This window comes from Odocoileus virginianus, chromosome 9 (assembly GCF_023699985.2).
Source record: "Odocoileus virginianus isolate 20LAN1187 ecotype Illinois chromosome 9, Ovbor_1.2, whole genome shotgun sequence".
NCBI classification, from domain to species: Eukaryota; Metazoa; Chordata; class Mammalia; order Artiodactyla; family Cervidae; genus Odocoileus; species Odocoileus virginianus.
The window spans coordinates 44,170,637-44,183,588 of record NC_069682.1 but is presented as its reverse complement, the minus strand read 5'-3'; the positions used below and the strand labels follow the sequence as shown (position 1 = coordinate 44,183,588).

The 12,952-nt window shown below is 34.9% G+C and overlaps 1 protein-coding gene across 2 annotated transcripts in view; it reads left to right on the top strand.

Moving 5' to 3' along the window:
- GPCPD1 (glycerophosphocholine phosphodiesterase 1) overlaps window positions 1–12,952 on the top strand; it is a 61,226-nt gene that overhangs the window by 42,714 nt on the left and 5,560 nt on the right. For both annotated transcript variants that reach the window (XM_020883638.2, XM_070472300.1), the window contains 7 exons: window positions 2,395–2,487; window positions 6,243–6,320; window positions 7,039–7,078; window positions 8,407–8,468; window positions 10,592–10,657; window positions 12,141–12,277; window positions 12,742–12,877. In XM_020883638.2, coding sequence (XP_020739297.1) covers window positions 2,395–2,487; window positions 6,243–6,320; window positions 7,039–7,078; window positions 8,407–8,468; window positions 10,592–10,657; window positions 12,141–12,277; window positions 12,742–12,877 — 612 coding nt within the window. The remainder of the gene's footprint in view (window positions 1–2,394; window positions 2,488–6,242; window positions 6,321–7,038; window positions 7,079–8,406; window positions 8,469–10,591; window positions 10,658–12,140; window positions 12,278–12,741; window positions 12,878–12,952) is intronic.

Genomic DNA, 12,952 nt, shown 5'->3' with positions numbered 1-12,952 from the left:
GACGAGACGGACCTTTGTTGGCAAAGTAATGTCTCTGCTTTTCAGTATGCTATCTAGGTTGGTCATAACTTGCCTTCCAAGGAGTAAGCATCTTTTAATTTCATGGCTGCAATCACCATCTGCAGTGATTTTGGAGCCCCCCAAAATAAAGTCTGACATTGTTTCCACTGTCTCCCCATCTATTTCCCATGCAGTGATGGGACCAGATGCTATGATCTTAGTTTTCTGAATGTTGAGCTTTAAGCCAACTTTTTCACTCTCCTCTTTCACTTTCATCAAGAGGCTTTTTAGTTCCTCTTACTTTTCTACCATAAGGGTGGTGTCATCTGCATATCTGAGGTTATTGATATTTCTCCTGGCAGTCTTGATTCCAGCTTGTGCTTCTTCCAGCCCAGCATTTCTCATGATGTACTCTGCATTTGAGTTAAATAAGCAGGGTGACAATATATAGCCTTGACATACTCCTTTTCCTATTTGGAACCAATCTGTTGTTCCATGTCTAGTTCTAACTGTTGCTTCCTGAACTGCATACAGGTTTCGCAAGAGGCAGGTCAGGTGGCCTGGTATTCCCATCTCTTTCAGAATTTTCCACAGTTTATTGTAATCCACAGAGTCAAAGGCTTTGGTATAGTCAGTAAAGCAGAAATAGATATTTTTTTTGGAACTCTCTTGCTTTTTCGATGATCCAGTGGATGTTGGCAATTTGATCTCTGGTTCCTCTGCCTTTTCTAAAAGCAGCTTGAACCTCTGGAAGTTCACAGTTCACTTGATGTTTTAATTTATCATAATTATTTATTTTAATGTTTAAAAATGTTTAGTTGATAATTTTGTGTTGAAAGGATGTTAAGTATACAAGTATGCTGTGCTGTAGGTCATTATTTGTAACCAGTTTCAGTTCCTCATAGTTAAGTAATCTAAACATGGTTTTATTAACTGTGAACACATGAAGATCCCTAATAGATAGAGCTTTCAGGGTGTCTGCTTTTTGAGGGAAGATTCTATTGAGCCCCTTTCTGTTGAAACTTTTTACTCTTAGGGATCACATTATAGAATGTCTTACGTTAGTTATGAAAGGCTGGTTTGGTTTCATGTTAAAGACATCCTTGAAAAGGTTTCAGTTATTATTGGCTTATTTCTTAAAGCATCCTCACATTAATTTTTTCTTTTTCTTTTTTTCCTTTTTAATTTTTGGCCACGCTACACTGCATGTGGTATCTTAGTTTCCTGGCTAGGGCTTGAACCTGGGCCCCCTGCAGTGAAATGGGGAGTCTTAATAACTGGACCACCAGGAAAGTGGTGATCAGATTTTATCCCTTAGTAAATTTATCTTCCTAAAGGATGGTGATCATGTAAAACTTTAAAACTGGAAAGCTATACTTTATGTATAATTGTTTTAACTCTTTAAGGGGGTATAGGTTTTTTTTCTCTTTGGTAAAAATGATTTGTGTTATTTTCTTGTTGACAATGGAAGGAGCTAGGCTTATTTCCTGCTTCAGAAGTTACAGAGGAAGCAGGCTCCTTTGGTTCTAGCCTATGATCCATATGTACTGATAAGTTAAGCATCTTTCTTGACTAAAGCTAGGGTAAGGGATGGAAACATGTCCATCAGTTCTTACATAGCACTTCTCTGGGCCATGGATACCCTCAGACCTTGTATCCTTTGATCCCAGCTGGTTTTCTTTTAGTGATCACACAAATTTGTATGTCAGTTTATGTTTTTAGCCTTTATTTGGATTAATTCACAAGTCATGATGGATCTGACTTAAGTCTAATTGGTGTACATATTTCTTCTGTTTAGGCTTCTATTAGGAAATTTGGTGTATATATCATTCTTGTTATCCATTTCTGTTTTCTATCTTCAGCAGAAGTTGTAGTTTCCTCTTTAATCTGATTATTGAGGTTTTATTAAGAAAGGCTGTCAAGTGTGTTGTTCAAATGCACCAAGTAGCAAAGCTAAGAGCTTGCAGCTTTTCTTGTTCCCACCTCACCTTTGAGGTTTGACTGTCGAACTGAGGTGTGCAGGGGGCAGCAAGATGGGGGAGGTAGCCATGCCCCAGACTCCTCATCGGCTCCATTTCTGCTGATAGCAGTAGCAGAGGCGACACTGGTGGAGGCTGTCCACTGCCACAGAAAGGCCCTGGAGTGTGTTTGAGTGGGGTCAGTGCCAAATTTTTTGCCAGGAAAAATTGTTGTGCTGTTACAAAAAAGAACTTATAATTGTTTTAAAAGATTACCTTTTAGAAAAAACTTGAAGTATAGCATTAAGTAATTCATGAGGAAGTTTTTGTGTGTATAGGTCTATACTTTTACAGTAAACAATAAATTTGTTATGTTCTTAGAGTTTTAGATGTATTGTGGGCTAGATAATATTTTTTAATTTTCTTTTCCTCTCAGGGTGCAGCCTTTGTAGAATTTGATGTACATCTTTCAAAAGATTTTGTGCCTGTGGTGTATCATGATCTGACTTGTTGTTTGACTATGAAAAAGGTATGTAGAAATTCCTTTAACTCTTATAGTTAGACAAAAGTTTAAAAACTAGCAAGTTTTATATACACATGCCATTATACATAAGAGACTTGAGCCTCTGTAGATTTGGTATCCATGAGGGGTCCTGGAACCAATCCCCAGCAGATACTAATGTGTGTGTGCTCAGTTGCTTTAGTCATGTCTGACTCTTTACAACCGCTTGGACTGTAGCCTGCCAGGCTTCTCTGTCCATGTGATTCTCCAGGCAAGAATACTGGACTGGATGGCCATGCCCTCCTCTGGGGGATCTTCCTGACCCAGGGATGGAACCCACGTCTCCTGGCATTTTCTTTAAAACTGTGATGGATATCATTTTCAATTGAGTTGATCTGAAATTAAGACTGAGAAAACTGGAGAACTACATGGAAAAGAATGAAGTTAGAGCATTCTCTAACACCATATAGAAGAATAAACTCAGGGCTTCCCTGTGACTCAGTGGTGAAGAATCCATCTGCCAGTGTGGGAGACACAGGCTTGATCCCTGATCCAGGAAGATCCCACTTGCTGTGGAGCAGCTAAGCCCATGTGCTACCATCTATTGAGCCTATGCTCTAGAGCCTGGAAGCCACAACTACTGAACTGAAGTCTTTGTGCCCTTGATTCATGCTTTGCATCAAGAGAAGCTGTCTCTTACTGAACTAGAGAAAAGCCCATGCAGCAGGGAAGACCCAACACAGCCAAAAATAAATAAAATTATTTTAAAAAAACAAAAACCCTCCCAAGTGGATTAAAAACCTAAATGTAAGACTGGACAGTAAGTATAAAGCTTAGAGGAAACAGAACACTCTTTGATATAAATTGCAGCAATATTTTTTTGGATCTGTCTCCTAGAGTAATGCAAATAAAAAACAAAGGGGATCTAATTAAACTCTGAAGCTTTTTCACAACAAAGAAAACCACAGACAGCACAAAGACAGCCTACTGACTCGGAGAAAATATTTGCAAATGATGCTACTGACAGTGGATTAATTTCCAAACTATACAAACAGCTCTTATAATTCAATATTAAAAAAAAAATCAAAAAATGGGCTGAAGACCTGAATATACTTGTCTCCAAAGAAGACATACAGGTGGCTAACAGGCATGTGAAAGATACTCAATATTACTGTTAGAGAAATGCAGATCCAAACTTTAGTGAGGTACCACCTCTTACTGCTCAGATTGGCCGTTATCAGAAAGTTGAGAAATAATAAATGCTGGAGAGACGATATAGAGAAAAAGGAACCCTCCTGCACTGTTGGTGGGAATAAATTGGTGCAGCCACAATGGAGAACAGCATGGAGATTCCTCAAAAACAAAGTGAGTCTATATGATCCTGCAATACCACTCTTGGGATTTCCAGAGGAAATTCTAATTTGAAAAAATACACACACCTTAATGTTCATTGCAGCACTATTTAGAGTATCTCACACATGGCAGCATCCTGAATGTCCATCAACAGATGAATGTGTTAAGATATATACATGTACAATGGAATACTACTCAGTCATAAAAAAGAATAAAATAATGGCACTTAGAGTGACATTGAATGGACCTAGAGATTATCATACTAAGTGAAGTAAGTCAGAAAATGAAAGACACTTATGTGGAATCTAAGATATAATACAAATGAACTTACAAAATAGAGACTTGGAAAACAAAATTATGGTTACCAAAGGGGGAAAGGGATTGTTTCATATAAATTTGGAGTTTGAGATTAGCAGATACAAACTGCAATATATAAAATAGATAAACAACATGGTCCTACTCTATATCACAGGGAACATTATCTTAATTCAATATCTTAAAATAACCTATAATGGAAAAGACTAGATATTTATATATATATATATGTTTGTGTGTGTATGTGTGTGTGTGTGTGTGTAACTGAATCACTCTGCTCTACACCTGAAACTGATACAGCATTGTAAATTAACTATACTTTACGATAAATAAAGTTTGCTTTGCTACCATGTACCAGACGCTGCATAATGTAGTATAAATCTGTGACAAGTCACTTGACTCTGCCTGCTGGTGGATTCTGTTATAATCAGTCATATGGGTTTGGATTATTTTCATTTATAGAAAAGGATCCTTTCCTTTTTGTGAAATGGTATTAGGAGAAGGAAGGAGATGCACCTGTTTATTTAAATTATTTGGGGAGGGCACCATGCTGTGTGGCTCAGGGACTCTTGCTTCCCTGACTAAGGGTTGAACCCAGTCCCTCAGCAGTGAGAGTGCTGAGTACTAACCACTGGATCGCCAGGGACTTCCCAAGATGCACCTATTTAGATGAAAGAAGTAGAATTACTTAGATTTAGGGCAGGTTGTTTTTGCTGTGGGGGAAATGTTAATGGAAAGTGAAACAAAAAACGGATGGAATGGTAAAGGAACTCACTAACCAAGATTGAGATTAGTGACTAGCTGTTATTTCTTAAAATCCATGAGGGTTAGTTGAAGAGTATAAACTGATCCCTCATTTTTACCAGACTTTGATTGTTCTTATATTGAACCTGATTGAGTTAATTGCAGAATGAAAACAGTGAATTGGTTTTTTTTTTAGTATTCATTTTTAAGTTGGTATTTTCCTTATAAAACAATTTATGTTCCTTTATAAAATTACCAGTAGTTCAGAAGATTATGAAATGGGTCTTCACTGGTGGTCCAGTGGTTAAGAATTTCTCCCTGCCAGTGCAGGGGATTAGTGTTCAATGCCTGGTCCAGGAATATTCCACATACTATAGGGCAACTAAACCCACTTGCCATAGCTACTGAGCCCACTGGCCACAACTCTGAAGCCTGTGCTCTCCCATAAGAAGCCACAGCAGTGAGAAGCCTGAGCACCATAAGAAAGTCTGCACTCGCCACAACTAGAGAAAGCCTGGGCATAGCAATGAGGACCCAGTGCAGCCAAAAATAATAAATAAAAATTTTAAAAAGTAAAAAGATTATGAAATGAAAAGTAAATCTTCCTTTTTCTCCTTGGTTGTACTCTCTTCTCTACTTAGTAGTTTCTTTTGTATCCTTCCAGAAAAATGTACATAGACTCATACTATATGTACTTGGTGTGAAAATAAATAGACATACACTGGATTTTAATTTATTTGTTGGATTGATGATTTACTGGTGGTACATTAACTCATTTCCTTAAGATAGAAGTGCCTGAATAGTGTGACTTTTGATTTATTAAAATCTAATGAAACAGATTTGCTTATTGTGAAAACACCTATTATACAGTTCTTATTAAATATTACTCCTTAGAGGTCATCAATTTTTTTCATGACACTTGATTTCTGTGGCTGTTTTTAACCAAACTTAAGTTTGAAAGGTTTTGAAATGTTTAGAAACTTGACAGAAACTAATCCATGCTTGGATCATGCTTGCCTGTTGATTTCCTAGTCATGTAGCATGGATATATGTCAAATAAATGTATATAGCCTGGCAGGAAACTGGAGAAATTACTGATGTATGGCTTGGTTCTCAGTGTGTCTTCAGTGCTACAGCTTCTTCCCAGCTGTTTTTTTTTTTTCACTAAAAAAAAAAAAAATGTTTTATCTACATTGAAAACAAATAAGCCAGAATTTTAGGAGCTGGAAGGTGGTGTTAGGTAGAAAGAGCTCCCCTTCATGGGCTCACTGTGGCCACCAAACAATTATTCTTATCGGTAAATTGAGACACAGGGACTGTCTAGAGTAAATATTCAGTAATAATTTATGGCCCATTTTTCTTCTTTTTAGAAATTTGATGCTGATCCAGTTGAATTATTTGAAATTCCAGTGAAAGAATTAACATTTGACCAACTCCAGTTGTTAAAGGTAATAATAGTGTGAAATGTTAATCTTTCTGGTTTTACATTTATCACTTAGTTTTAGTACTATTTGTACTTGTCTGTATATGCTAATGTTCTCTTTGCCCGTGGGGATGACTATATATACAGCATGTGTAGAGTTTATGCTTTGGTTTTCTGTTCTATTAGGAAGAATGGGTTTGTGCTCATCCATCTGTCATCTTTAACAGTTTCCGTGCATCCCATCGGTTTTTGCTTTCATGAAGGAGACTGGGCTATAAGTCTTTATAGGCCATGGGGACTAGCTATAATTTTAGGTTGTCTCTGGTCTGTTTTAGCTCTTTTTATTTCATACTTGATCTTCTATGCTGTTGTTGATTTTTATACTTATGTTACTAAGATCCTTCTCTATTTTATTGATACCATATAATTTTACATGGTGATCCTTCCTGTTCTCATTAGATATCTTAAATAAATAAATGCTTGTTTGAGTGTAAACGGTTTCCTAATCTATTGATTTATATATTCTCCCCTCGGTTATTTGATCATGATCTTTTGTGTATGTGTGTAAATATAAAATATATACACTGATAAGTGCTTATTCTTATTAAAATAATAATTCTACATTTTATAAATTTTTTCTAACTTGCTAGCTTTTCAAACTATAGTTCTGTTAGCCATATCTTCATAAGCTAAGGCCTATTTTTAATGATTGCGTTTTGTATGTGTGTGTGTGTGTTTTCCAGCTCACTCATGTGACTGCACTGAAATCTAAAGATCTGAAAGGTATGTACCAATATGAAAACTTTGTTTTCATTTCACAATTAGCATAATGAATTTTGTTATCCATTTTAATGTACTCTTTGTGACCTTAATATAATACTCAGTTATATAAATGTAATGTTATAGATGCGAAGGCTTTACATATAATACTTGTCATATGCATATTTGTCATGTGTACAGAAAGCATGATTTTTTATTTTATGAGTTTTTTTAGCTTGATGATCAAAAATCTTTATTATTTTGTACCTACCAATCTTTCCACACATTCTTAAGCATTACAGAGTAAATATAGAATCTAGCCCTATATAGGTGTTTCAGACTAGCTCTATTTACCAGCTATGACCTCCATCTTTGTGTTTAACCATTCTGTGCTTCACTTTCCTCAAAGGATTATAAAATCCCTTTGTAATTCCACTTTGCTTTCTGCCCCCATAGAACTTAATAGTGAATGGCATTCATCTCAGTCTCAATATGTCCTTTTTTAACCCTTTATTTTTGCACATGTCTTATCTTTTCCACCAGAATGTAAACTTCTCAAGGATGTGAAAATATTTTTATATTCCCTGAAAAATTTATAAGTGGTTATAGTAGGTATTCATTAAATGTTTATCTGCAATTAGGATAACAAGATAGTTGTAATGCCTTTATAAAGACATTTTGAGGTACCACAAACTCCAGAGATACCCCCGGAGCATAAATATGACTTTGCAAGTTTGTAAATGTTTCATAACTATTAATAGTGAATGAATTTACTTTTAACTTATTTTACTGGAAAATTTTATATGACTTAGTTTTTGAATTTGTATTGCACAGGATTAGTTACTTGTTGGTTTTGTTTTGCTTTTTGTTAGTTGGGAGGTTTAAATCTTGATTTAAAAATTTTTTCTCTAGGAAAAAATTCTGCGTACCTTGACATAATTGATTTTGAATTAAATGATAATGCTAACAAAGACAATGGTACTTGTAGAATCTCTTAATTTTTAAGTTGATATTTCAAGTAGAAGTATTAGCAAGATTACATAGCCCTTAATCTCATTGAGATATAAAAAATAATTGCTTGTAACTTCTTTTTTTAACTATAATTTTTATAAGAAAATAATCACTGTTGAGGTCATAAACTTAGATGTTCTTATTAAATGTTGTAAAGTGGTCTTCATAAAGGATGCTTATTTTGAAAATGGGGGTTTTATTGGTTAAAATTACTAAATACAAGAGCCTTCAAAAATACTGTATGTGAAAGGATCTCATGGCTACTTCCTAAAGAATTTAGGGGAAGGTCTTAGTGATAAAGTGTCATTAATCTACTGAGTTTTTATAATTTAAAATTTCAGAATCTATGGTTGAAGAAGAAAATTCCTTTTCTGAAAATCAGCCATTTCCTTCTCTTAAGATGGTAAGTTCTTTAGATAAACTTAGGGTAATGCTATCATTAATTCTTTTATATCTGAATAATTTATTTTGTTCTTTTAAATTGCCACTAAAAATGCTGTGTAATGTAAACTAATGTTTGATGCTTTTTAGAGAAGATACAGTCTTGTGTATTTCTGCACCTTTTTTTTAAATGAGAAACTGATTTGCTCAGATGAATAAATTTCCTACCTCATTGGATTAGTTTGGTAAGAACAGGAAATTCACATATTTCTGTATATAAACAGAGAGAAAAGGACATAGAAAAGGGGGTGCAGGGGGAAGTGTGATGATGGGAGAGGCATTTTTACAAAATTTAAGGCTGGTCTTTGGCTTTTAGAGAGAAATTCTCCAACCAAAGAATATAGGTACCCTGGTTACTTAAAATGAGATACAAATTTCAAGAATTCACTCCGAAAAAATGTAACAAAAACTGGCATGAAGATTTAAAACTAGACAATTCATAGAGGAATTCCCTTGACAGGCAGGTCAAATACCCTCTTTGATCATGCTGAATCTCCTTTTGTTCTTGTTGGCTCCATTTCCTATTTTTTCCTCTTCTCTGCTGTCTTTCTGGTTATGTGTCAGCTACAGTATTTTTCTTAGGCAAAAAATAGGTAATACCAGTTTATCATGATTATTTACCCTCTAAAAAAGGATGCTACAAGAGAACTCCTATAATAGTCATTGTCCTAATGCCTTTAGGTCATGGTTTGAATAATTTTTCAGATATTTATGAAGCCTAGCTAGAATCATTTGGTTCTTAGGAATTTCATTTCTGGAAATGATTTCATAGAACAGAAAAACAGATTTTTAAAAAATTGTGTATTAAAGGGTTGTCATTACTTTTCTGATTGTGCATTAGTCCAGTAAAAATATGGCAGATATATTAAGTATGGCTGAACATATGAGAGGACAAAGTAAAAAAACCCCCCAGGAGATTGAGTACAGCTTGTTTTAGGTATTATATTTTTCATGCAGCAGGTTAATGGAGACCAGGGCTATATCCAAGGTCACCAGAATTCCAGGCTATATTCTTTTTCTGTTAGCATTCTTCTACTTGCTATTATAAAATTAAATACCATATAAGCTATCCATATTAAGTGGTTTCTAAACTTTGAAATAAATTGTTCTAAATTCATTTTCTGCTTTAGTGTGCTTGAGTATTTGACAAAGCAAATTGGTATTTGAATAAACAGACAAGCTGCTTGTAGGTTATAAACAAGCTTCATATTTTATTGTTTTTTTTCTTTTTTAAATTTGGCTGTGCTGGGTCTTCATTGCAGCCCATGTACATTTCATTGAGGTGTGCAGGCTTCTCTAATAACTGTAGAGCCTGCAGGCTCAGTAGTTCTCTAGTTGCTCCATGGCATGTGGGAAGTTAGTTTCCTGACCAGCGATTGAACCCACATCCCCTGCATTGGAAGGCGGATTCTTAACCACTGGACCACCAGAGAAGTCTCAAGCTTCATATTTTAGATTATATTTTCTAGTTATGCTGGCCAAGTGGTATTACTGCATAGTGTCTAGATAATTGAGGTAAGTTGATACTCTATTATATAAAGACTTTTTTATTTATGAGCCTCATTAACTTTGGAGATAACATCTTTCCAGGGAGTTATCACTGTGGTACAAGTTAAGTATCACCACCTTCAAAACAAGCTAGAAATTATGTTTTTTTTTGTATAACTATATCTTAGTAGATTGACATGCCTGGATGCGATTCAGAAAATATGACAGATGTCTTTTTTTAAATTCATGAGGCTGCTTGTCTGTTATTACTGCTCACTTTAGTTGTTTAGTAACTGTGAAAAGGATTTTAGGTTAGGATCATCTCTATGGTTAGTAGTAATCAATTATCACATGCTAAAGACTGCTGTCTTTGCTATTTAATTTGTTTTGACTTTCTTATTCAGTTTAATTGTTATTTTCCATTGGAGTATAAGAAAGATAGTGGTTTTTCCCAACGGCACAAAGCACTTTATCCTTACTAGTGATATGTTTTCTTACAGATTGCTTTTTGTAATACATTTTTCTTTTTTTCCTTCTTATTCTACCATTCATCTCACCAAAAATGAAACAATTTACCACCAACAAACGCAACTCTAGGTTTTAGAATCTTTGCCAGAAGATGTAGGCTTTAACATAGAAATTAAATGGATCTGCCAACAAAGGGTAAGCCCTTCCTCATGTGACCCATTCTTCTTTCCTCCCTCTTGCTTCTTTAAATGCATTGATTCTTGTCTCTTTGTTTTAGTGGAATAAGTGAAACTGAAGTCTTATGGCTTCTACCAGCAGGCACAATGCTTGTTAGACCTTTTAAATAAAGCATAATTTACACTTACTTATTTGAGTTCTTAAAAGTAGTTATGGAGTGGTAGCCTTTCCCATCTCCAGGGGATCTTCCTAACCCCGGGGCTGAACCTAGGTCTCCCGGATTGTAGGCGGATTCTTTACCAGCTGAGCTACCAGGGAAGCCCAAGAATACTGGAGTGGGTAGCCTATCCCTTCTCCAGTGGATCTTCCTGACCCAGGAATCGAACCGGAATCTTCTGCCTTGGAGGCAGATTCTTTCCAACTGAGCTATCAGTTATGACGAAGCCCAGTTGTGATTACATTATAGTAGAAATTCCAATTTACATGCATCATGCGCACAGTAATATGGACAATTTCTAGGACTTGTAAAAGGAACAGTGAGAAATCTAACAAGTCAGAACTTTGTAACTGATTAGTTTTTGTTTTTTTACCGCTATCTCAATATATACCTTAAATAATTGCCAAAGTAGTTTTCTGTTAAGTGGCAGTAGCTAGTAGTAATTAATTAGGAAAAGAAATTTCTGCACACGTATCTAAAATTTAGTCATTCTTTTGTTCAATAAAGAATTATTTATTGAAAAGCTGCTATGGGCCAGACATTTTCTGTGCTTAAATGGTGAAAAAAAGCCTTGACTTTGTGGAGCCTGGTAGTGTTCTACTCCAGGAAGAAAGTCTTGGATGTATCAGATGGGGCTGCATGCTAAGAGCACTGGTTGGGGTGGGGGACATTGGAAGTAGTTAATCCAGGCAATCCTGGTATTTGTTTTGGTCAGATTAATCAAAACTGTCCTCATTGCTATTTATGATAAGCTGGTCCCGGCTAACATATTTTTCTTAGTACTTGATTTTTAGTTTTCAGAAGCTTTAGAATAACTGTAATGACTAATATTTTAAATTTTTAGTACTTGGGTATCAACAGGGCTCTTAGTATTTTAGCTATATTTAGAAAATTATTTTTTGCAGGTACTTAATATGCCTAACACTCAAGACTGAGATTTTTAACTGGTAATTCTTAATTATCAGGGATTCTTGGCTAGTGAGTTAACAAATAAAATGGAGTCTTTTTGTCTACTTACAGTTTATGAAGATTATATAAAAATAAAGTCACAGTAGATTTCAGATTTCCAGAATTTTAGCTTTTATTTTGTTAAACTTTATTAAAGCAAAAGTCAATTGATGTTATAACCACTTTGTATGTAAGTGTCTATATCTAATTATAATAATTGACATAGGGCTTTGCTTTTCTTATCTGTAAAATACTAGTTGGACCATTCTCAAGAATTTTTCTTAGTACTGTGATTCTAGGGTATTTAATGACTTTTGTTTTCCTTTTCTTCCATAGGATGGAATGTGGGATGGTAACTTATCAACATATTTTGACATGAATCTGTTTTTGGATATAATTTTAAAAACTGTCTTAGAAAATTCTGGAAAGAGGAGAATAGTATTTTCTTCATTTGATGCAGATATTTGCACAATGTGAGTAGTTCAGGTTTTTTCTCCTATATACTTAGACTATAGCTAGGATTTAAGAGTAGGATTACTGCAGCAGGAAGTAAGGAAGTTGTCAGACTTCACCCTTGATTTGTCTTCTGTATGGCCTTTTATATATTCTCTACTGAGATGCCTTGTACACCACTGGTTGGAACACCTCATACCCTGTGTTTCATTTTACAGGCGTATAAAATCCTCCTCACGGAATTGTGACCCCCTCAGGGGCTTTCTTTCTGCCCATTTCTGAGAGCACTTTGATTCTTGTATAGAATAATTTTTTCTTTTTTTTTTTTAACTTAAAGGCAATATATGTTAATGTTTGTTATACCTCTGTAACGAGTATGCCTTTAATTTTTTTTGTTTATATTTTAGTATTTTCTCAAATTTAAAAGCAATATGTTATGGTTATCTGCCCAGTGAAAAATATTTTTTAAATTGCCTTTTTTTAGGGTTCGGCAAAAGCAGAACAAATATCCCATATTATTTTTGACTCAGGGGAAATCTGATATTTACCCTGAACTCATGGACCTCAGATCTCGGACAACCCCCATTGCAATGAGCTTTGCACAATTTGAAAATCTACTGGTAAGCTATGCTTGAATTTTTTTTTAATATTTATTTTTTGAAACATGTTTTAGAGTAATAGTAAGTAAAATTATA